The sequence below is a fragment of the Eptesicus fuscus genome, chromosome 9 (assembly GCF_027574615.1).
Source record: "Eptesicus fuscus isolate TK198812 chromosome 9, DD_ASM_mEF_20220401, whole genome shotgun sequence".
NCBI lineage: Eukaryota > Metazoa > Chordata > Mammalia > Chiroptera > Vespertilionidae > Eptesicus > Eptesicus fuscus.
The window spans coordinates 44,677,944-44,703,376 of NC_072481.1; the positions used below are offsets into that span (position 1 = coordinate 44,677,944).

The following is a 25,433-nucleotide window of genomic DNA, read 5'->3' on the forward strand; positions in this document are numbered from 1 at the left end:
AAATGACCTTGGGGTGTTAGCTGTAGAAACTCAATAAGAAATACACTGAGTGGCCAGATTATTATGATCTGTGAACGCATAATAATCTGGCCACTCAGTGTGTGTGTGTGTGTGTGTGTGTGTGTGTGTGTGTGTGTGTGTATTAGAGGCCCAGTGCATCAATTCGTGCATGGGTGGGGTCCAGCCAGCCTGGCCAGGGGGAGGGGACATGGGCTGTTGGCCGGCCTGCTGGTCGAACTTCTGGTCGAGGAGACAATTTGCATTTTAGCCTTTTATTATATAGGATATACACTGAGTGGCCAGATTATTATGAGTTCAGAGATCATAATAATCGGGCCACTCAGTGTAATATTGCTATGGGGTTGCCTAAAAAACGATTGCACTCTTAGAGTGTGTTAATTGAGTTGCTCTCTAGCCCTGACTCTGTCATGAACTGAGAGACTCCAGCAAGTTTTTAACCATCTCAGAGTGAGGAATACAGAGTGAGGAATCCCTCTGTATTTTGTATTTGAGATGTATAGGGAGGTCCATTTATGGATGTCATCTCTAAACCTTGTATTGATAAGCTGGAGCACAGGCAGAGGCTGCCGAAAGGAACTCACCTTTGTGGGGGCCTTCCATGTACCAGACACTGGCTAAGACTTTACCTACAGTTGCTTCTAGTCTTAGTTAATCTTCACACCAGCCCTGACATGTAGTTTTTATTAATCTCATATATATATTCTTTTTTAAAAATATATTTTTATTGATTTCAGAGAAGAAGAGAGAGGGAGAGAGAGATAGAAACATCAATGATGAGAGAGAATCATTGATTGGTTGCCTCCTGCACGCCCCCTACTGGGGATCAAGCCCACAACCCAGGCATGTGCCCTTGACCAGAATCAAACCCAGGACCCTTCAGTCTGCAGGCTGACGTTCTATCCACTGAGCCAAACCAGTCAGGTCATATATATTTTTTAGGGGAAGAAGTTTACCCAAGATCACTTCCCTTAAGAGTAGCAGAGCTGGCTTCCCCCACATGTCTTTCCTACTACCAGGACAGTGAAAAATCTAAAAGCCAGATCATAAGATGACAGCTGTGGAAAATAGGCACACACAGATATCCAAAAATATCTGAAGGACTATAAAGTGGAACAGGGCATTAAATTTATTCCACTTTGGTCCCCCTGCACCCCTCAAAAAATTAGAGACACAGGGTAAGTGATACAGGGAAGCACATAGGTAGTTGGTGTAATGAAGAACTTTCTATTAGAGAATGGTTCAACAAACAACCCAGCTGCCTTAACTCATCCCGAGTAACTCCCCACTGAAGGAGCATTCAAGGAGAAAAGATTGGCCAATGGTCAGGGATGTTATTCATTCATTCAACCATTATTTAATAAGTAGATATATGTCACATGACTGTTTTAGGCCTTGAGGATCTGGAAATGAACAAAATAGATAAAAAATAAAAATCTAAAAATCTTGCCTTAATAGGGTTTATATTGCAATGGAATATAATAGTAGAGAGAATTCCATCATTCTCTCATACATTAGACTAGCTTATACCACTGTTGGGCATGCTAGCTCAATTTTCAATGATCAAATCCCATGACTCTTTGCCTAAGGGCATTCTCTGGTCACTGGAGCCCATTCTACCTGAGTGCTGTAAGTGACAGGGGGATTAGCACTCCCCCCCAGCAATTGTCACCCAGTGACTGATTGGAAAATACCCCTGCCTTCTTGTCCCTTAGGTGGAATAACTCTAAGATGCATGATCCATGCTGTTTCCCAGAGTTCCCCAGTAGAATGACACCCCAGTTGTCTGTGGTAGAAATGTATTTGATCAGTTCCTTCTCTTCCCTATCTCACTTCCCACTGCCTAACCAGTGGTCCCTGAAATTACTGCCCAAATAAACCACTTGCACTTGAATCTTTGCCTTACAGTCTGCTCTGAGGGATCCCAAAGTAAGGCAATCCCTATGATTCATGAGCACTGGCTGAATGTCAAGGGATTTGACTTTTCATTGTGTCTCTTGGCTGTATGCTCTTAGGCAAGTTGATAATCCTCTCTGGCTCCTCATATTCTCAGAATAAGAGCATTGAAAAATAAGAGCATTGCACTGTATATATCTGTGCCATCTATATCCATATCCATACCTAGTACTTTGTAGATTATTTTACCTGCTTTTGAAAGATATTTCACATTCATGTCTCTTTGATCCTCAGAAATAGCTCCAGGAATTAGACTAGGTATAGACAACTTTGCCCATCTCAGGGATTAGACAATTGTGTACCATAAAGATTTAGTTTTCTTTCTCTTCTAAACCTTTTAAGTAATGTCCCAGAGTTTGAGTGATACCCATCCTTGCTCTCCTGATCTCCACCTCTAATCTTGTGTAGAGTGAGTTTCCTGCTTCTTGATTCCCTCTTATGACCAGGAAACAGCTGAAATTGTGGCTAAAATAAGAGCCTTTGGGATATAAAATCACACGTTCAACAGCCCATGCAAGTTAGGTCCTGTGCGGGCTAAGACTGTGGGGGTAAACATAGACTCTGGGCTAGGTCCAGATGGTTTTGTGAGTTGTGTGCCCACACGCTGATAAAGGCAGTATGGGATGCCGTTTTATATTTCTCTATGGTTTATAGAAGCACTTTTATATGCTTGATCTCACTTGATTCCCACTCACCATGTGAGATGTGATTTTTGTTATTCCCATTTTGATGGGCAAACAGAGGCTGAGAGGTTGAGTGGATGTGATAAGTGTGCAGTCTCCTTTAAAATGTTCAGGCAGAGGCCCATGGAGGTTATCATGCCCAGGCCTGTTCAATGGAAAGCTGTTGCTATGCGTCCTGTGGGAGCCATGTAGACTTAGTCGGAGGGTGCTTTCCAGAAGAAACCAGAAGAACTCAGTCATAAAGAAGGAAAAGTAAAGACAGGGACACTACAGATCCTGGGATTATGATGAGAGAGATGACTTCACGTCACTCTGCAGAGAAAGAAATCAGACGTTAGCACTCCAGAGATCATTCTGGTCCAGAAAGGGGATCGGGGGACTTTCTTTAAGGTTACACAGTTTGTAGGGTGAGCAACCATCCCCGTTTGCAATGAAATTCCTGCCTCCTGAGAAACCCCTAAGTCCAAGCAAATTGGGACAGTTGGTTACTCTACGGCTCGTAAATGTTTTTGAGACTCCCACGTCTGACTGATTCCCAAAGATAACCTGTTCAACCACACGGGCACTAAATATCATCATGAGTGAGTTACTTTGCCCCTCTGAACTTCATTTTTCTCCTCTGTAAAATGGAAGCAATGATATCTAACTCAAAAAGTTGTTGTAGGATCAATCAGAAAATGCATGTAAAGTGCTCACTGAATGGTCGATGCTGTGACTATTATTACTACCTACCAAGACTAGAAACAGGCTTTCCTGGCTTTCTACATACTTCTTTTTTATTACTCTTGGTTGCCTCCAGCAGAATTAACAAATTCCCAGTCAGGGTACATGCCTGGGTTGCTGCCTCAGTCCCCAGTGTGGGGTGTGCAGGAGGCAGCCAATGTTGGCAATCTCTCATCGTTGATGTTTCTCTCTCTCTCTCCTTCTCCCTTCTTCTCTGAAATCAATAAAAATATATTTTAAAAAAATACAATAGAGTGGAAGAATTTAGATATATTTGGCACCAAGGGGTTAGCTAATGTTTGTGGCAGGAGAGAATGACTGTACAGTCAAACCTTGGTTATTAAATGTCTCCCATCTGGAACAATTTGGTTCTTGACCAAGTTGTTCATGGGAAAAAAATGTGTTGGTTAACTTGGGTTCTCGACTGGACAACCCTTCATGCTGACACTTCAGCATGACAAAAAGAGTCTCTCAGGCCACAGAGAAGAGAACGCCCCAGTATGAGTCAATTTACAGTGAAACCTTGCCTGGTTAACATCTCAGGAAATTGTGCTGTGGATATTTCTGTGGGTTTTTTGTTGTTGTTGTTGTTGTCGTTTTGTATTTGTTGCTGGCCAAATGGATGATTAGCTCAATTTTAAAACATAAAGAGGCCATCAAGAGTGCTAATGTTGCTAAAGGTGAATGAAACAATGACCACAGGCAATTGAAGAGGCAGAAAAACTGTTGCTGTTTTGGAAAAATGAAAAGCAGTTAGCCAGTGACAGCATTTCCGAGGCAATGATATGTGAAAAAGCTAGTATGCCGCATACTGACCTCCTGAAAGACACCCCTGGAATGGGTGCTGAAAGTGATTTGTTTAAGGAGAGTAGGGGGTGGTTCAGTACATTTAAGAAGTGTTTGTGTATAGATTAAACATTCCATTAGACATGTACTGTATATAAGAAAGGTTAAAACAGGGAATCATTTGGGGGTCTGGAACAAATTAATTCAATTTACATTATTTCTAATGGGGAAAAATGGTTTGGTTTTCGAACAGATCACTTCTCGAACAGGCTTCCGGAACAAATTAAGTTCCAGAAGCAAGGTTCCAGTGTATTTCTTAAATCACATCAGATTATGCAGAATAAGACCAAATTGGATATAGCTACTATTTGATCACATTTCTCTGCCGTTGCCGCTTCTGCCCATGCGAATATGCTAGTATGCTAGTGCATTATATAAAGCGAATAACAAGAGCCAGCATTTCATGCGAGATTTAGAAGGCCGTCTGGTTCTCCTGTTGTAGTGTTCTGCGTGGGCGTTTGAACTCTGAAACCCTGAAGACTGAGCCCCTCAAACAGGCTCTTTCTGTGTCTCAGTGGGAAGCTCTTTGCTTCTCTTCTTCAGTTTCTTCAGCTGTAAAACAGGAATCCAAATAATTCCCTCTAGTGCAGGGATTCTCCGAGCCGGTCTGTAAAATTACACAAAGATGAAAAACCCTACAGTGACAATAGATGCCTAACATTGTTTTGAGTCTAGAGATCAATGAGATTTAAAAGAAAAAGGGGGGAATCTATCATCCAAGAGGCAAAACCCAAAGTGTTTTCTGCTTAAACTGGGGTGTCTTGTGATGAACTTTTGGGGATCAATTTCTGTGCACCTTCCTGGGGTGACCTTGCATATGTTTTTCTACTCTTTTTCCCTAAAGGAAGCCTGTCCCATCATCATTTTATAGGATTCCTCCTCCTTCTCCTCCTCCCCCTCCTTTTATTTTTAACTGTACTAAAGAAAAAAAAATTGAGTGCAGCTTCCTTGCTGATTGTGGAGAATAAATCTGTATCTCTTTGGAAGCTTGTTGATCAAAAGATTCGTGTCATCTGTGTGTAGGCCGTTTCTCGGAGGGAAAAAGGCAGAGTAATCAAGCATGCTCGCTTCTCTTCCGAGAGGAAAACAGATGCACTGCGTGCGTAATGGGATTGTGTTTAAAAAACAAAGTCAAGGGCCTGGGAGAATTATACTGGTGCCCTCCCTGCAAATGTGTGGAGATAATGGTGGCTCAGAAAGAGACTCCACATTCCAGAGCTTTCGGTGTCTATGGCAAGAAACAGATGAAATGTGTCAATAAAATCTGGCCTTTATTAGGCAGATAAGGACGTCTGGAAGTGAATGGCATACTCTGAGTCAGACGAGAAAAGGGAAATAGGTGCTCTTTTTTAGCGTTTGTCTCGGGTCTGGTGGTACCTAGGTTTATGATTTAGAATGCTTCACATCTTTCCTTAAAAGGATTATTAGTTTTTGGAGTGCTCTCTTCTTGGCTTGCTAGGGTTCACATATCACACCAGATCTCTTGCTGTATTATTGCAAAATTAAAATAGAAGACGCGTTGTGTGCAGTGCATTTTCTCTAGGGGGATGAGATCCACAAAAATATTAACCACAAGCATTTCACTGTTTGAAAAAGCAAAAGGAAACAAACCATCGACGTAGAGAGAGACAGCTGCCTCTCTTCCCAGCGGTGGCTCTTCCGTAGCTGGATCTCACTGTCTAGGACAGTTCTCCTCATGGTGGCCTGTGTTTCACAGTGACAAAAGCCCCTGTAGTCAGAATGCTCAAAACTTCAAGTGATTCTGTACATTTCATTATGAGGAGAGACAAACGAGGAGATGTATCTGTTTCTGGACTTGGGTTTTCGAGAAAGCTTTTAGATTGGCTAGTACTGTATAGTTCATTACAGGCTTCCTGATTCAGTGTTTAGGTTGAAAGAGGAAAAATATTTTGTATTGACAGAAGATCAAGAGCAGATGTACGCCAAGGTCTGAAGCATACGTTTTAACTTACATTGTGTGCTGTGAGGAACTATCTCAGAGCCAAAAAGTGATTTGTATTCACTAATTGTAGGCAGTTTGGTAGTTTTTGCATATAAAAATAACTTTTAAAAATCTGTTATCTGTTGGTTTCCCCTCTCTCGTCCTAAATATGTTCTGGGTTTTTACTGTGCGGGCTGATTTAAGGTTTAATGTGGAGCTAGCTCAGTGTCCTGGGCAGCACTGGGTTTTACGCCCATCAGTGTCCTTAGGAAATTTAACGTTGTTAGAAAATCAGTTAAAATTGTGGCTACCAGAGCCTAGGACTATGGAGAGGGGGCAGTTGCCAGGTACATTTGATCAAGGTGGAATGTCAAGTTGGATCATTTGAGAGTCAGGACCCCCAAAATGTATCGACTTTGGTGTCTAAAAGAATCCAAATTGAATATCTACATTGCTCAAATCTGCTGGAAGATTGCCAGATCTCGGCTTCAGTTGGCGTGTGTGGAAACTGCTTACACATGCAGCCTAGAGGGAGTCGATTCTGTTGAATGGCTGTCCAAATGTCAACATAGCTCATCATCATTTCTAGATGACAAATCATAAACATGGTTGGCCCTCCGGCAATGACGCTTGACTGTGTGAGGCAGGTGGTGGAAAACATGAGTTGCACACACAAATGCCCACGGGGCCAGGTTTATGTGATCGTATGTGAGGCATGGTGTCAGGATATGAGGAATGGTGGGGACCGTCAGGGCATGAAGGAGCTGCCCCTTCTGGAGGGGCACCTATTCCTCCCTCACCTGCCGCTCCCCGCTGCTCTTCTCAGTGCAGGCTCTGTGTGGCCAGATCTGCTCATTGCTTTTTCAAAACAAGCAGGAAATTCCTATTTTTATGTGAATACTCTAAAACTTCATATGTTGACTTACATTTTTAAAAATACATTTTTATTGATTTCAGAGAGGAAGGAAGAGGGAGAGATAAAAACATCAATGATGAGAGAGAATCATTGATTGGCTGCCTCCTACACGCCCCCTACTGGGAATCGAGCTCACAACCTCTTGGTTCATAAGTGGATGCTCAACTATTGAGCCATGATGGTTGGGCTGTTGACTTAAAAATTTAAAAAATACTATACACTCAGCATCTAAATACTTCAGAAGGCCACTGGCTGCCATCTCGAGACCTTGAAATTAAGTGACTCTGGAAAGAGATTCCCCCTACTCTTGAAAAGGCAGAGCAGGACAGCACAAAATGTACTGTACCCTCCACCCTGTGTAACTATGTATATAACTCCTTTTTCTTAGAAAACCGCGAAAATGTAACAATTGCATGAACCTGCCAATAGGAATGTAGAGAGATGGACTCAGTCCACCTTAAGCAAGCTACCCAGTGTGCCTTTGTGTAACTGGACCCCTCACCCTACCCCTGACCAATCATAAACACTCTCCCTGCCCACTGCTTGAGACCCCCTTAAAGCCTTTATGTTGGCGAGAAAATTTCTCTTGGTCCCCGGTGAGCGCTGGAGATGAGAGCTCGTGCTAGCACGAATAAAGGTTCTCTTGCAGTTACAGCAGGTCTTGGCTCCTTCCTGGGGGGTTTTTGGGGATTCTGAACACTGGGCATTACACTCTCTATCTAGAGACCGTTTTTCCAGCAATCTCAGTGGATATTTGTTTGTTGTTGTTTGTTTTGTTTTACAAAAGAACACTCAATTCATAATACATGTCCTACCCATCTATCTTACAAATTAAATTCACCCAACTAATATTTATATGAAAACCTACCTGAGCATATCCTATTTCATCTTCAAGAAGTACTTATGAGGTAAACTAGAGGCCCAGTGTATGAATTCGTGCACGGATGGGTCCCTCAGCTTGGCCAGTGATTGGGGCCGATTGGGGGGTGGGAGGGCAGCTGGGGCAGGGACTGTGGGGGGGTTGGCCGGCCAGCCCCCCCCCCCCCATCAGGGCTGATGGGGGGTCCGGCTGGCTGTGGGGAGGGACTGCAGGAGGTTGGCTGGCCACAGGAGGTTGGTTGTGGAAGCGTACTGAGCACAGGGGCAGCTCCTGTGTTGAGCATCTGCCCCCTGGTGGTTAGGCCACATCATAGCAACCAGTTGACTGGTCGTTGGGTCTTTCAGTCATTTGGTTGCTTAGGCTTTTACATATATAGATATTCTTAACATGGGTACAGAGATGAAGAAACTGAGATTCTGCACATTTTAAGGAAACTGCTCAGGGTCATAGAGATAACTAATGATGAAATAAAAGTTGACTAGATTTTCTGATTTTAAGCTTTACTTTTTATTGTGAAAGCAATTCTTAAAATAGACCTATAAACCATTTAAATCATCATCCTTATCAACAACATCATTTTGACCTTTTCTTATCTAGCCCCTAGACACAGAGTTTACAAAAAGAATTTTACCTGGGCAAGTTACTGCATCTTTCTAGGTCTCAGTTTTCTTATCTCTTAAATGGGAAGAGTAAGACGAGAAGAGGAGGCAAACTGGCATTGCAAGGGCTGTATTTAGCTAGAAGATGTCTTTGCTTGGGTATAAATTAAGTTTTTTCTGTTTATAAAACACTCAAATTATTGTGGTGTAGCTGACATAAAATAAATTGCACATGTTTTAGGTGTAGGATTTGATAAAATTTGACATACGAACTCACCCATGAAAACCATCACAATTACGATAATGAACTTATCCATCACTCTCAAAAGTTTCCTCATGCCCCTTTGTAATCCATCCCTTGTCTCTCCACTCCTTGTTCCAGGTAACTATTGATCTGCTTCTTTTTATTATACTTTTGCTAGCATTCCCTAGAATTTTATGTCAATGGAATCATACCAGATGGATTTTTTTGGGGGTCTGGCTTCTTTCACTTAGCTTAACTATTTTGATATCTATGTTGTTGTGTATATCATTATTCATTCCTTTTGATAGCTGAGTAGTCTTCCATTACATAGATGCATCATAGTTTCCAACAAAACAACATGATATAAATGAGCAAATGACCCAGATCCAACACCAAAGAAGATATGCAGGTGACAAATAAGCACTGGTCAAGATGCTCAACATCATTAGTTATTAAGGGACTTCCAATTAAAACCACATTAAGATACCACTACCTACATATTAGAATGGGAAGTTAAAACATTGCTCATTGAAGTCTTGAGGATGAGGAGAAACTCCCATACACTGCTGGTAGTAATGTAAAATGGTACAACTTTGAAAAACATTTTGGCAGTTTCTTATAAAGTTAAATATGCACCAACCATATGAATCAGCCATACTGTTGGAGGCACTAAGAATGGCATCAGGTGTTAGACCCATAGGGTCAGACTGGACCTGGGTTCAGCAACCTCGGTACTTGAGTTCTGGCTAGGAAAGAATTCAGAGCCAAGGCTCAAACTATAAGAGAATATTTATTCATAAAATCACAGAGGTAGAAGAAGTAATTTGCAGGAGAAATGGGCTTAGAAAACAAGTTATAGAGGTAAAGGAAGGGCCCTTAGAACTTAGAAGTGAGGAAGGTAAAGGTGACTCCTCTGGGGGGATTGAGATAGGGAGGGGAGGAACAAAGGAAGGCCTTGGGCATGCTTCTGGAAAGATGAGTACAGCTGGGTCCTCTGACCTAAGGGTTTTAAGGGTGGAGATCTTCCGGATTTTCCTGGTGTGTCCTTTCAGGGTCATGATCTCCACTGATTGATTGGTCAATGCGAGGGCAAGAGGTCATTATTCAATGCAGCTGGTTCAGAGGTCAGCCTTGGCCTTGGCATTGCTTGTCTGGTTTTGCTGCTTTTTTGGGCCTGGAGCTGAACTATAACTGATGCCTAGATATTATCTTTAGGGAGAAAAGGTCAGGTGGTCCAAACCTCATGACAGCTAGGAGAGGAAAGGTCGCCCTGGGGACGTGGTCCCACCCTACAGTTGTCCTTTGCTAGGCACCCAGGGCTTTCTGCCCCTGTGACCTGTACCTGGCCCATCATCCTTGCTCTGCTCTTGTCTAACGCCTACCAGTTTGTTTTCTTATTACTGAGTTTTGGATGTCATTTATACATTCTGAATACAAGTTCTTTATCTGATATACAACTTGCAGATATTCTCTCTCAGTCTGTGGCCTTTTATTTCTCTCAACAGTGTCCTATGTCGCAAAAGTCAAATTTATCAATTTATTTTTTAGGTATTGTGCTTTTACTAGTAATTGTTAATTAAAAATATTTGCCTACTCCAAGATCACAAAGGTTTGCTCCTAAATTGTCTACATGATTTTTGTACACAGTTCTATATAACTTAAAAAGTATTTGCCAACCTTTAAAAGTTGGAAGATTTTATATAAGAAATATGAATTTCCAGTTTCTCTTAGAAATGGAAGAGCTGGGTATACTGGCCTGCATTTCCACTGGATGGTGCTCCATTGGCCCTGAATGATGCTCCAGTCTTCCATGGTCTCACTGGGTTGGCCTTACTCATTTCCATTCTCAACATGCATCTCTGTGTGCATAGATATACCACTCCACAGCTAGATGCCCTCCATTCCTTTGCAGTTCTAAGCTTTGGTGATGTTACAGATTTTCCATGTATTATTACCGATAAGCCTTCCTTGGGAGTTTAGGAGAGTGAGTTACCCTGCAGTGGACCTGGAGATCTTCCTGAGATTCTGGAAGATTCACTGTAGTTAGTATCTTCACTTCTACCATCAGGGTGGGGTTTAACAATCTGGGGACATTTCTGAAGTAGTTTAAATCTGAAAGTGATGATTTGACATAGCTCTGGGCACCTGCCTACTGCCTAAGTTTTTCTCATTTGCTTTCTGCTGTAAATTAAAAAATTTGTTTTGAAGTATAAATACATTCTTGTAAAATGCACGCATCTTAATATGTACCACCCCAGTTGTGATATATAGCATTCCCACCACTAGGGAAATTTCCCTCCCCCTCTAGACTCAACCACTAATATAATATCTAACCATAGCTTAGTTTTGTTTTTGTCTTTTTTGTTTTTTATTTTATTTATTTTCATTTTATTTTTTATTTTTTTATTTTTTAAAATATTTATTTTATTGATTTTTCACAGAGAGGAAGGGAGAGAGGGATAGAGAGCTAGAAACATCGATGAGAGAGAGACATCGACCAGCTGCCTCCTGCACACCCCCACCAGGGGATGTGCCCGCAACCACTGTACATGCCCTTGACCGGAATCGAACCTGGGACCTTCCAGTCCGCAGACCGACGCTCTATCCACTGAGCCAAACCGGTTTCGGCCATAGCTTAGTTTTATTTGTTCTTGAAATTTGTGAAAATTGAATCATAGATTAAATACTCTTTTGTGTTTTGTTTCTTTCTCTGAGCATATTTTTGAGATTCATCCATGTTGCATCAACCAGCAATTGTTCTTTTTATTAATAAGTAATATTCCATAAGATGAATATGCTGCATTTTAGTCATTCACTCTCCTGTTGATGGACATTTGGTTTGTTTCTAATGTTTTGCTATTATGAATAAAGCTGCAATGAACATTGATGTACACATTTTTGTACATGTGTTTTTATTCTCTTTTGGGTAAATATCTCAGAGTGAAATTGTTGAATCATAAGGTAAAGTGTATATTATCTTTATAAGAAACTTAAAAAGTTTACTACAGTGGTTATAACATTTTTCATTCTCACCAGCGATGAATGAGAAACCCAGTGGCTCTCCATCCTGTCAGCATTTGAGATTCTATTCTCTTTAATTTTAGCCATTCTAGTGAATATGTGACAGTAGCTCCTTGTGATTTTAATTAGCATTTCCCTGATGACAAATGATGCTGAACATTTTCCCTTAATTTTATTGACCATTCACTTAAAGGTGTTTTTGATGAGCAGGTTCTTTTAATTTTGTTGAGTTCTAATTTATCAATTTCTTTTTTACAATTACTGTTTTCTGTGTCCTAAGATATCTTTGCCTCACCCCAATTTACAAAGAACTCATGTATACTTTATTCTAGTAGCTTTATAGTTTTAACATTTACATTTAAGCCCTAATTTATCTCAAATTAATTTTTCTTTATGGTATAAGGTACGGATCAAGGTTCACTCACCCTCTCCCCTAGTTGGTAAAGTACCCTTTATTAGACTTTCTGTTTTTCATTAAACTACATTGGTGACTCTGTAAAAAGAAAAAATCAATTGTCAGTATGTATGTGAGCCTATTTGTGAACTCTTAATCTGTACCATTGATATATTTTTTCTGTACTTATGACATATTTACCATATTGAAATTTTCAATCCTTGAGCATGATATAGTTCTCCTGTCACCTCATATTAGGACCCCTTTCTTCCCCCACCCCCTCCCTCTGGCAACCACCACACTGCTGTTTGTGTTCATAAGTTTCAGTTTTATATTCCACATATGAGTTAAATCATATAGTTCTTAGATTTTTCTATTTGACTTATTTCACTTCGCATAACGTTCTCAAGGTCCATCCATGTTGTTGTAAATGATGCTATTTCATCCTTTCTTATGGCTGCGTAGTACTCTATTGTGTAGATATACCACATCTTCTTTATCCAGTTCTCTATCATAGGGCACTTTGGCTGTTTCCAACTCTTGGCCACCATGAATAATGCTGCAATGAACATAGGGGTGCATATATCTTTGTGTATAAATGATTTTGAGTTTTTTGGGTATATACCAGGAGTGGGATTGTTGGGTAGTATGGTAGCTCTATTTTTAATTTCTTGAGGAATTGCCAGACTGTTTTCCATAGTGGTTGTACCAGTCTACATTCCCATCAGCACTGAATGAGGGTTCCCTTTTTTCCACAACCTCTCCAACACTTGTTGTTGCTTGTCTTGTTGATAATGGCCACTCTAACTGGTGTAAGGTGGTATCTCATTGTAGTTTTAATTTGCATGTCCCTGATTGCCAGTGAGGTTGAACATCTTTTCAAATATCTATTGGCTGTTTGAATGTCTTCTTGGGAGAGGTGTATTTTCAGGTCCTCTGCCCACTTTTTGATTGGATTGTTTATTTGTTTGTTTTTTGAATACCTAGGACTAAACTTAACAAAAAATGTGAGAGGCATATATACTGAAAATTACAAAACATTATTAAAAGAGATTGAAAAAGGCACAACAAAGTGGAAAAATATCCTGTGTTCATGGATTGGGAGAATCAACATAGTTAAACTGGCCATTTCATCCACAGCAATCCCATCAAAATCTCAAAGTCATTTTTTAAAGAAATAGAACGAGAAATCATCAGATTTGTATGGAACCACAAAAGACCCAGAATAGCCAAAGCAATCCTGAAAAAATAGAACAATGCTGGAGGTATCATGCGACCTGACTTCAAAATATACTACAGAGCTACGATAATCAAAACAGCATGGTATTGACAGAGAAACGGATACACAGATCAATGGAACAGAATAGAGAGCCCAGCTATAAAACCACATGTATATGGACAGATAATTTTCGACAAAGGAGCCAGAAATGCACATTGGAGTAAAGATAGTCTCTTCATAAATGGTGCTGGGAAAATTGGAAAGCCACGTGCAAACGAATGAAATGGATTGCAGTTTGTCCCCAGGTACAAAAATTAATTCAAAATGGATCAAAGACTTAGACATAAGACCTGATACTATAAGTCACATAGAAAAAAATACAGGTACCAAACTTATGGACCTGGGTGGTAGAGAACATTTTATGGGTTTGACCCTAATGGCAAGGGAGGTAAAGGCAAAAATAAATGAATGGGACTGTATCAAACTGAAGAGCTTCTGCACAGCAAAAGAAACAGACAACAAAACAAACAGGCAGCCAACCAGATGGGAGGTGATATTTGCAACAGTAGCTCCGACAAAGGTTTAATTTCCAAAATATATAAAGAACTTATATAACTGCAATGACCCTTTGAAGCACCCAATCTGCATACCTCATCCCTAGCTCAGGATGTCTTACATATCTCAATCCCTCTTTTGATCTCTGAACCTTTCCTGCATATGGGATCTCTGACTCTCATTTTTGTGGGGTTTCCATACATATGTGTATATTAAATTTGGTTATTTTCTCTTGCAAAATAAAATGAGTAAGAAAGTGTTCTCTCCATATCTATATATCTATATCCATATCTATATCTGGTCCTCACCCAAGGCGTGAGGATATTTTTTTCCATTGACTTTTAGAGAGATTGGAAGGGAGTGGGGAGGAGGACAGAGAGAGAGAGAGAGAGAGAGAGAGAGAGAGAGAGAGAGAAAGACATTGATGTGAGAGAGACACATGGATTGGTTGGCTCCCAAACTTGCCCGACAGGGGGCAGGGAACAAACCTGCAATGCAGGTATGTGCTCCTGACTGGAATTGAACCCGTGACCTTCTGGGGCACAGGCTGATGCTCTAACCACTGAGAAATGCTGGCCAGGACTCCTCCTATATTTTATTTTAAAAATTTGTGTAATATTGGTATTATTTCTTCCCTAAATGTGTAATGGGATTCACTTGTAAAGTCATCTGGGCTAGGAATTTTCTTTGTGGAGAAATTTTAAATTAAGCATTCATTTTTTGCCCTGGTTGGGTAGCTCAGTTGGTTAGAACATTGTCCCAATACACCAAGGTTATGGGTTCCATTCCCAGCCTGGGCACATATAAGAATCAACCAATGAATGCACAGCTATGTGGAACAACAAGTCAATCTCTCTCTCTCTCTCTCTCTCCTCTCTCTCTCTCCCCCTCTCCTCTCTCTCTCAAATCAATAAATTAAAAAATTCTTTTTAAATTAAATTTTCTTTCATAGATGCACAGCTATTTTGAGTCTTCTATTGGTTGTGTTTTTCAAGGAACTTTTCCATTTCATCTACATTGTTTTATGTGTTGGCATAAAGTCATTTATAAGAGCCCCTTTACTGTCTGTAGGACCTCTGGTCATAGTCTCTCTTTCATTCTTCATGTTGGTAATTTATAGTTTTTTCTCTCTTATTTTTATTACTCAATATTACTAGGGATTTATCAATTGCATTTATATTTTCAAAGAACTAATTTTTGGCTTTGTTGATTTTTCTCTATTATTTGCCTTCTATTTAATTAAAGTATCTTCTTAACCTATTACTTCTTTTGCTTACTGTGGGCCTGCATTATTCTTTTATAGATTCCTAGCTTAGATCATGATTTTAGATCTTTCTTGTTTTCTAATATATACATTTAAAGTTATGAATTTCTTTTTTATACCACTTTAGCTGTATCCCTAAATTTTAATATGTTGTGTTTTTCTTATAATTTAGTTCACCGTATTTTCTAAATTTCCTTGTTTTTTGAACCCAGGGTTATTAAAAATTTGATTAATTCTCAAATTTTTATGAATTTTTTACATGTACTTTTATTATTGAATTCTAATCTACTTGACTTGTGGTCAGAGAATATACTCTGTATGATTCTAACCTTCTGAAATTTATGAGATATTTTCTTTGTTCAGCATTATGGTGTTGCTTGATGAATGTTCTCTAACTGTTTGAAAAGAAATTATATTCTTCAGTTGTTGGATATATAGTGTTCCATAAACATTTACTAAATCAAGTTGTTTGATAGTGTTTAAATTTTTATGTTGTTACTGATTATTTATATTATTTTTCTATCAATTACTAAGAGAGAATTATTCAAGTCGAGAGAGAGAGAGAGAGAGAGAGAGAGAGAGAGAGAGAGAGAGGAGAGAGAGAGAGAGAGAGAGAAAGAAACATCATTGAGAGAGAAACATTGATCAGCTGCTTCCTGCATGGCCCCCACCAGGGATTGAGCCCACAACCCTGGAATGTGCCCTGATGGGAATTGAACCAGGCAACCTCTTGGTGCATGGGTCGACGCCTAACACTGGCCAGGCAATTCTCTTTGTTTTGAAGACCATTTTTTCTGATGATAAAGCACACCAATTTTCTTAAAATTACTATTTGTGTGGTATATCTTTTTTTATGCATTTGCATTCAAATTGTGTTTTTATATTTCAACCGTTTATATCTCTTGAATACAGCAAATAGGGAATTTGTGCTTCCCCTCCCCATAACCTTGGACTTTGCTCACATAGAAATAATTCTTCCACTAGGCTCACAATAAGAGTCCTATTAAAATTTAAGCTGCTATCACCCTGGCCGGGTAGCTCTGTTGTTTGGAGCGTTGTCCTGTACATCAAAAGGCTGCAGGTTTAATTCTCAATTGGGGCACATAACTAGGTTGTGGGTTTGATCCCTGGTTAGGACATGTACTGGAGGCAACTGATTAATCTCTCTCTCTCTCTCTCTCTCTCTCTCTCTCTCTCTCTCTCTTCCTCAAATCAATAAAAACATATCTTCAGGTGAGGATTTAAAAAAATCCAACTGCTGTCCAGTTACTTTGGATTCCTCATATAGAGACCAGTAGGCAAGTAAAGGAATTATCATCTTGGCAGGAGTAATTTTTCCAGGTCATCAGGAAGAGGATGGTCTTTTCTGAATAGTGTGTAATTCTTTACTACACACGGCATGGTCACACAGAACCCTAAAGTCTATGCTGTGATTCTCCCACTGAAAGTTTCCACTAATTAATTCCAGACAGCACCTTTCCCCACCACAGACACCCTTCAATAACATGTGGCCTACTGTGTCATATGGGCCCAAGCCTCAGGGCCACTTGCACTCCACTTGTTTCTGTTGAAGAGCTTTTATATACTTGCTGCACTGTAGTATATAGGGACCTTCTTCCTGAGATCTGGCCTTTCCCTTAGTCAATTGAGTTCTGGTCATAAAACTGGTCCTTGCCTGCAACTGGGGTAAGGTAGCATGATTTTTTAACTGGGGAAGCTGCCCTCCACCTCCTGATCATTCACCCTCGATTTCTTCTGGCTAAATGGTTTGGACCATTCCTTTGTTGACTGCCCATATATCGTGCCCTATAGGGACACTGTGTTCTATTAAATTCTGTGAGCCAGGCTTCCCTGGCTGCCCCTCCAACCTCACTGCTCATCACAACAATTGTGTCCATGTTGCATCTTCAGTTAAGCACTTCCACCTGGCCTTTGTTTTGGGATATTATCATCTCTATTATGATTAGCAATATCAGTTTGATAACAGCATCTCTTACCATCAACGCTGGCCTGCAGAGGAAGGCCACTATTGAGGATGTCCTTGTGTCCTCTCATCACTTACCCCTTTCCCACACCTATTTCTTGGTTTCAACTCTTTCAGTATTTATCTTCACTATATTAAATAACATATAGCCACGTTTTGATATTTCAGTTTTAGTTATTATCTATTGACTTTCCACTATGAAATAAATATGAGCTCTCTTTCACAATCACCACCACCATCGCCATCATTCACTTCTCATTCTTCTGTTCTCTCATCATAGTTGACCATAATTTTGTTTAGATTCAGGGTTTACAATATTATGTCTATGCAATCACTAGCTACAGCTAAACCATGTATCATACTGTTTATTTTTCCCTTTTTTTTTGCACAACTTTTTTGTGTTCCATGCAGTTAATAATAGTTTATATTTGTCTTTATTTATTTTTCTATATGCTTATCACCAATTCATCCCAAAACTTTTCTTCAAAAGCAAGACAAATCTCTTTCAGGCCTCAATCCACTTGAGATGATTTTTTTTCCCCAAATGATGATTTTTCTCCCAGAGTCTTCAGATCTGTTCTAATCTTGGCGAATTCTCTCTAATTCGTTATTCAGTTTCTTCCTGGAACATGCTTTCATTATCATCCTAGAAATTCCTTTCTTCTCTCTTTTTTTCTAGACTCCATATGTTCTTTTTTCTTGATTTACTTTTCGAATAGCTGGGGTATATCCTCTGATAGCTTTCTTATAGAGGATGTATGGTAGGCTGAGTGATGGCTGCCCAAAGAGTTCAAGTCCTAATCCCCAGAACCTGTGAATATGTCCCTTTTTATAGCAGAAGGGACTTTGCAGATGTGACGATATTAAGGATTTTGTGGTAAGATTATCCAGGTTTATCCAAGTGAGTCTTTCATGATTATAAGGGTCCTTATAAGGGAGAAGGAGATGTGAAGATGGAAGCAGAGAGAGACTAGAAGATGGAAGAAGGGGCCATGAGTCAAGGAATGCAAGAAATGCAGCTCTAGAAGGTGGAAAAAAACATATTCTCCCTTAGAGCCTCCAGAAGGAACCAGTCCTGCTGACACCTTGACTTTAGCCCAGGAAAACTGAGTTTGGACTCCTGGTCTACCAGACTAAGAGACTAAATTTGTATTGTAAAACTGCCAAGTTTAAGGCAATAGGAAACTAAAACAGGGTATGTGGGAGATACTTCCGAGGTTTTGCATGTCAGCAAATTTTCTTCTCTCATTCCAAATGACAGTTTAGCTGAGTATAGAATTTTAAGTAGAAAATAAATTTCCTTCAGAATTTTGAAAGCATTTTTCCAAGGCTTTTCTTTTTATTTCAACCCATATTAAGCATTTTTAATATCCAGGATTATTGCTGTTCCCTGCATCTTTCTTACCCACTTCCTGTCCTTATTTCATAAAAACAATATTTTCACTTATGTCTGAATATTTGAAAGAGAGAGAGAAAGAGAGAGAGTAGTTTCTTTTACCTACATAGTTTATTATGTGCCCTGGCCAGGAATCAAACCCGCAACCTTTTGGTTTATGGGACAACGCTCCAAACTGAGCTACGCAGCCAGGACCCAAGTTGCTTTTTTATTGCTTATTTTTATCTCTGTCTTTTAATTTTAGAACTTTTTCCTCAACTGCTGTCCTTTGGCTGTCTGGATATATTTATATTGAAAGTTGATTGAGATATAGCTGACACACTAAACTGAATATATTTAAAGTGTATGACTTGATAAACATGCCAGTTATGAGCTTATTGCTCTCGGTTCTGAGTGCACCAGTTAGTATATGCTCTATGATAGACAGTGGAGTTTCTTCAAGCATTTCTCCTTCAAAGTGAGCTTTTTCAGTATCAGGCTCTGGAGGGCACTGCAGGAGTCAGAGGCTTCTTATAGTTTCCAGTATGGGCTAAGTGGTGTGAGTGTGAGAACATTTGTGGAGGCTGCTCCAGTGCAGGTCCACAACCTGATCTCTCTGCTACCTTCTAGCTTTGGCCTGATAATAATCTTTTTCTCAGGCCTCTCAACATGAAAACCAAAGCCCCAGTATGGCTTGTCTGCAGTTACGTGTGGCTCAGAGGGTCACACACTGGGCAGCTGCCCCTTCTGTAAGTCCCTATAGCTCCACATTGACTCCAGGGATTGGAGGGGTAGACACAGAGCTGCCGCTTCCTCAGCAGGCCCCACACGGCCCACCGTCCTGAAGGCCTCCTGTCCACAGCAGCGCCTAGACCCCCACTGCAGGCCCGTGCCATTAGTTGCTCTCCCCTGCCTGCACGCCAAACTTCTCTGCTAGCCAGTGGGTTGAACCATACCTTAGCCAATGAACCCCTCCTATGTTTGTCCTTCTTGGAGTATTCTCTTTCAGCTCTAAGGTACCATATATATTTCCTTGTATCTTATAGTTACTCTTTTATCACTGTTAACAATTATTTCTGTTAAACGTCTCCTGTTTAGCCTACTGTGTAGTTTCTAACTCTTAATGGGACCCAAACTGCTACAATGAGTTTTGACATATGTATACAACTGTGAAACTATCACCATGATCAACATAATAAACCTACCCATTACTACCATAGTTCCTAATGCCTGTTTGCTATCCATCCTCCCATTTTTCTATCCCCAGGTGAACAATGATATACTTTTTGTCACTATTGATTAGTTTGCATTTTCTAGGATTTTATATAAACACAACCATGTAGTATATAGTCTTTAATGAACTCTAGCTTATTTTACTCAGCATAATTATTTTTATATTAATCCTTGTTATTGTTTGTATTAATAATTTATTCCTTGTTATTGATCAGTAGTATCTTATTGTATGGATGCACCAGAGTTTACCCATTCACCTGTTGGTAGAAATTTGGGTTGTTTTCAACTTTTACCCATTACAAATAAAGTTGCTATAAATTTTTATGTGAAAGTCTTTGTATGGACGTAATGTTTTCACTTGTCTTGGGTCAACACCTAGAAGTGGAATGGCTGGGTCATATGGGAGATATAGGTTTAGCTTTCAACTGCAAAACTGTTTTCCAAAGTGATTGTACTATTTTACATTCCCATCAGCAATGTATGAAAGTTCTAGTTGCTCCACATCCTTGCCAACACTTGATATGGTTCATCTTTTTAACTTTAGCCATCTAGTAGGTATGTAGTGGTGTCTCATTATGGTTTTAGTTTGCATGTACCTAATTATTAATGATTTAATAATTCATGTGTTTCTTTGTTATCTGTATATCTTCGTTGGTGATGTTTATTCAATATTTTGCCCATTTAAAAATGTAGGTTGTCGTCTTTTGATTGATATGCAAGAGTTCTTTGTATATTCTAGATTCAAGTCCCTAGTCAGATATGTGTTTTGCAAATATTATACCCCAGTCTGTGGCCTATCTTTTTACTTTCATAATAATGTCTTTTGAAAAGCAAAAGCTTTTAATTTTGAAGAAGTCCAACTTATCAATTTTTTCTTTTACAGTTCATGGCTTTGTGTCTTCTTTAAAAAATCTTTGCCAAACCTAAAATCACTAAGATTTTCTCCTATGTTTCCTTTCAGGGTTTTTTTTAGGCTATATAATCTTGGCATTATGGTTAGTAACAACCCCTCACTATTCTTGAATTTCTTGTTAGTGAACTTCTGATGATGATACCAAATTGAGATCTCTCTCTCTTTCTCTCTCTCTCTCTCACACACACACACACACACACACACACACAGCACCTCAGAGATGAACAAGAGTCTCTATAGGTACTATTATTATTATTAATATTTTTAATCCTCAGCTGAGGATATGTTTTTCCATTGATTTCTAGAGAGAAGAAGGGAGAGAGAGAGAAACACCGATCGGTTGCCTCCCCTAGGCGCCCCGACCAGGCATCAAATCTGAAACCTGGTTATGTGCCCTGACCGGGAATTGAACCCATCACCCTTCAGCTTACGGGACACCGCTCCAACTAACTGAGCCACACTGGCCAGGGCTCAGTAGGTACTCTTATCATCATCACCATTTTACAGATGAGAGACTGAAGCCCAGAGGGACTGATATTTGTCCACAGTCACTCAGCAGAGACCAGGGAAGCTGGATATGAACCCAGGCAGCCTGACTCCAAGCCTGTGCTCCTAAGCACTGGCATTTACTGAACTTACATAAGTATTTCCTTTGTCTTTTTTTTAAAATTTGAACAGGAAGCGCCTTTTCTAACTTGTCCTTTAGGAACTAGTATGTTACCGGATCTGGGATGACTGAGGGAGTGCTTACCCAGGTTTCTGCTGGTTGATGTAGGTTCTGGTTCTGGCTCTGGTCAGCTGTGTGACCTTGGGCAAAGAATGTTCACCTCCCTGAGTCCCACGTTTCTCCTCTATAAAATGTTGAGGGGGATATTCTAGTTAATTTCCAAGGCCCTTTCCAGCTGTCACATTCCTCACGTCTATGATTCTGTGATTAAGTTCCTGGAAGGTTTAAGTACTGATAAAAGTGCCATTAAGTTCTGTATACTCAGCCCTGGCAGCCTGTTACCTAAGATACCTGGGGTGGGGGTGGGGGCTAGGGCGGGTGGAAGGGAAAGCCTTGTGTTTGGCAACTGCATGTTGTGCTGTAGATGATGGCAGACTGTTCAGCAATGTGCAGTGTCGCTGAGTTTCCTCTGGTTTCTGGACCGCGGTATATCGCGGCCGACCATCAAAAACAGTTTTCCAACAAGAGGAACTTGTGCAGTGAGTCCCCCAGGCGAGTAACTGGAGATAACTGAGATGGGATTGAATGGGTCTCAGGCAGAGAAATGTGAAGGACAGACCTATTTGGGCGATGATCTGGTTGACCCAAGGCCTCTCTGTCTATCATTCCTTGACCTCAGGTCAGAGTGATAGAAAGGGGGGAAGCTGCCAAGGCAGCTGGGGATGCTCCTGCCCTGAAGTCTCGGAGAAGAATAAGCGACTGTTTGTCCCACATGGGTTAGTCGTTCACCTGCCTGAAGGCAGAAGCCTGTGAGTCTATGACCTGCTGGGACTTGGTTTGGGCTAGAAGTCCTTGCTTTCAAGGAGGTGACTGCTCGTTATAAAATCCTAAGGCTGGGTGCTTAGAGGCTATTGTCCCAGCAGTAACAGCCGTCTCCACTGCGTGCTTGTTGTAGGACAGGCTGTAGCTAAGAACGTTTAGCTCCATCATGACAAGGAGACTCATCGTCTGCATGACTGCAGGCAAGCCGCTCATTTTCCTTTTTTCATTTCAATTTCCAAATCTGTAATATGACGATAACCTATGTAAAAGTGCAAGGTGGTAAATAACAGTGGTCGGCAAACTCATTAGTCAACAGAGCCAAATATCAACAGTACAACGATTGAAATTTCTTTAGAGAGCCAAATTTCTTAAACTTGAACTTCTTCTAACGCCACTTCTTCAAAGTAGACTCGCCCAGGCCGTGGTATTTTGTGGAAGAGCCACACTCAAGGGGCCAAAGAGCCGCATGTGGCTCTCGAGCCGCAGTTTGCCGACCCCGGGTATATAATGTCACACCCTTGTGTCAATGGAAGACTAATGAGCAAATGTACACAAAGCACTAGGCAAACAGAAGGTATTCAGTAGGTGACCCATAGACTGTGGGCTTCAGTGGTCCTTAGGGCAAGACTGACTGGTGTCTCCATGACTCTTGCATCCTCGGAGCCTAGGTCTGGGCCTGGAACACAGCAGGGACTCACCACTTTATAGGATCAAGGGCCCCCTGCACAGGAAAAGGCAAACTGTCATGAATATTTATGCATCACAAAATTTGTAAAGCTAAACCAAGAGAAAGAGACAAAAACATACTGTTAGTAGGAGACTTCAGTGTCCCTCTTGGCCCATGGCAGAGCAGCTGGGCCAAAAAATATGCAAAGATGCAGAGGCCTAAATAACATAACAAATGTAAAAAGGATCAAAGGGAAGCAGTCCTCTATCTTCATTTTCTGAAAAATACCTTCTTTCTGGAGACCATGGGACACTGACAAAAACTGACCACAGAGAAATCCTCAATAAATCTCCAAAGGGAAGCAATGAAACTAGAAATTAAAGACAAAATGGGAAAATATAAATCACTCGGGTACAAGAGGCAATCAAAAGGGAAACTGCACGATATCAATAAATATTCAATTACCCAAGGGTCACAGGGCTAACAGTGGCAGAACTGAGACTGCCCGAATCTGGGGCCTCCTAACCAAGCCATTCAGCCACGAACTGGTTTGCGACCCCGGATGAGTCACCCTGGGCCTCAGTTTCCCCTGTGATCAAATCGCCTCTAGGGCCCACAGGTTTGAGGCGAGGTGGGGGAGGGGAGGTGGGCGTGCGGGATGCGCAGGAGGGACAACTCTCTGGGCAGCCGCAGGGTGCCGGTGTTGCCAGGCGGCAGCAGAGGGCGCTGGGTCGCCGGCCTGGGCCCGCGTCTGCCATTGGTCCGGACTCGGGCTGGAGAGTTGGTGGAAAGTGACAAGTTGAGGGAGGCTGAGAGCAAGGGAGCGGGCGCGAGGAGCAGGAGGAGCCGCCGCTGCGGCCACGGAGGGAGCCCGGGACCACAGCCGTGGGCGCAGGGCTCGCTCTTCCGAGTCCTAGCAGGGAAGACTCGCCCTCCGCCAGGGAGACGCGGACAGCCCAGGACTGACCGGCCAGCCGAGGCGAGGCTGCAGCCGGAGAGCTGGGGAGGGACCGCGCTTACGGGGTCCTGAGGCTGCAGGGCGGCGGCGAGGGAGCAGGTTAGAGGGACAAAGAACTTTGCCGACGGCCCCCAACATCCTGCGGGGAGAGCAGCCGGGACGAGGTGGCTGGGACCCCGGGCAGAGCCCGTGGATGTTCTGCGCGCGGCCTGGGAGCCGCCGCCGCCAGAGGAGGAGGAATGCACCGGCCGCGCCGCCGCGGGGCGCGCCCGCCGCTCCTGGCGCTGCTGGCCGCGCTGCTGCTGGCGGCGCGCGGGGCCGCTGCCCAAGGTAAGAGGCGCGTCCCCCGGCTCCCGAGCCCACCCGGCCCCCGGCCATCCTCCCGTCGGCCAGCCCGGCGCTGGGCACACAGGAAGAGCTGAGCCCACCTCGGGGCGGCCGCGACCCGTCGTGGGTCTCGCACATGCGACCCCAGGCGCCGGGGAGGCAGGCGAAGCTTTGCCCTGGAGCCCCGCTGCGGGGTGCGCCCGGGCACTCCTTCCTCGGCGCCCAGCAGCAGTTGTCAGCGCTGACAGCGTGGAGGGGTTGGGGTGAATGGGGCACTTCCGTGCTGTTCGTCCCCCCCCATCTCTAGCTGGACCCTTATGGGTGTTCAGGCAAGTCTGCCCTCCTGAAGAGCAGCCGTCCCGGAAGGCGCGGTCCAGGAGGGAGTTTTTGTATTTTCGGTGGTTCCTGCGAGAGCCCAGGCTGTCCGCACACCGACCCACACAAAAGCCCGGTCCTTCTGGGACTCGGGGGGCGGCCTCGCCTCTCCACCGCCCCCGGCTCTTCAGCCTTCTGGAGGGTCACCAGCGAGGCCACAACGTGTGCGCGGCTGCCGCCGCCACTTTGTGCAAAATGTGCTGTCAGAGGCGGCCTAGGAGTGTGCACGTGTGTGGTGTGTGTGTGTGTGTGTGTGTGTGTGTGTGAGACAAACAAAGGAGAAAAGCCATCTAATGCATACTTGATTTTGGTAATCTCCAAAGACAATTGCAACAGTTAGAGAAAGACTCCGCCGAAAGCCGGAGCGTCTTAGTTCGCTGCGGGAAGCTGGGATCCTTGCTGCGTGTGAGCCGGTACACAATGAGAGGGAAGAGCCCGGCTGCGCCTGTGGAGACAACCGATTCATTCTTTGGAGGTTGGAGGGGGAAAGTTGATTAAAGTCTCCAGGGTCTTGGGCCTCACTTTTAACATGCATCCCTTGAGGGGGTGCCGGAGCCCCTGGATTCTTTTCTCCAACCGATAAGTAGTCTCTGCCCTTTTATCATGCATCTTTCATTTTAGTTAGGCTGTGTTTAGGGAAAGAAAAGGCTGTTTTGCAGTTGAGGGGGAAAAGATCTATTCACTACATAGACTGTAACTTCAGAATTCGTTTTTTGTTTTTTTTTTAACTAAGACCCAGCTAATAATCTTCATGGTAGAAAACACTCTGGAAGGAAGCTGTGTGTGCGCGCATTTTGATTTCTAGAGATGTTTCTGGGGAAGTGGGGACCACATTTTCTGAGGATGACTCTG

The 25,433-nt window shown here is 42.2% G+C and overlaps 1 protein-coding gene across 1 annotated transcript in view; it reads left to right on the forward strand.

Moving 5' to 3' along the window:
• The first annotated feature begins 23,731 nt into the window (after window positions 1-23,731).
• Window positions 23,732-25,433, forward strand: part of ROR1 (receptor tyrosine kinase like orphan receptor 1) — a 386,540-nt gene continuing 384,838 nt past the window's right edge. The window contains exon 1 of the mRNA XM_054720853.1: window positions 23,732-24,209. Coding sequence (XP_054576828.1) covers window positions 24,119-24,209 — 91 coding nt within the window. The 5' untranslated portion in view covers window positions 23,732-24,118. The remainder of the gene's footprint in view (window positions 24,210-25,433) is intronic.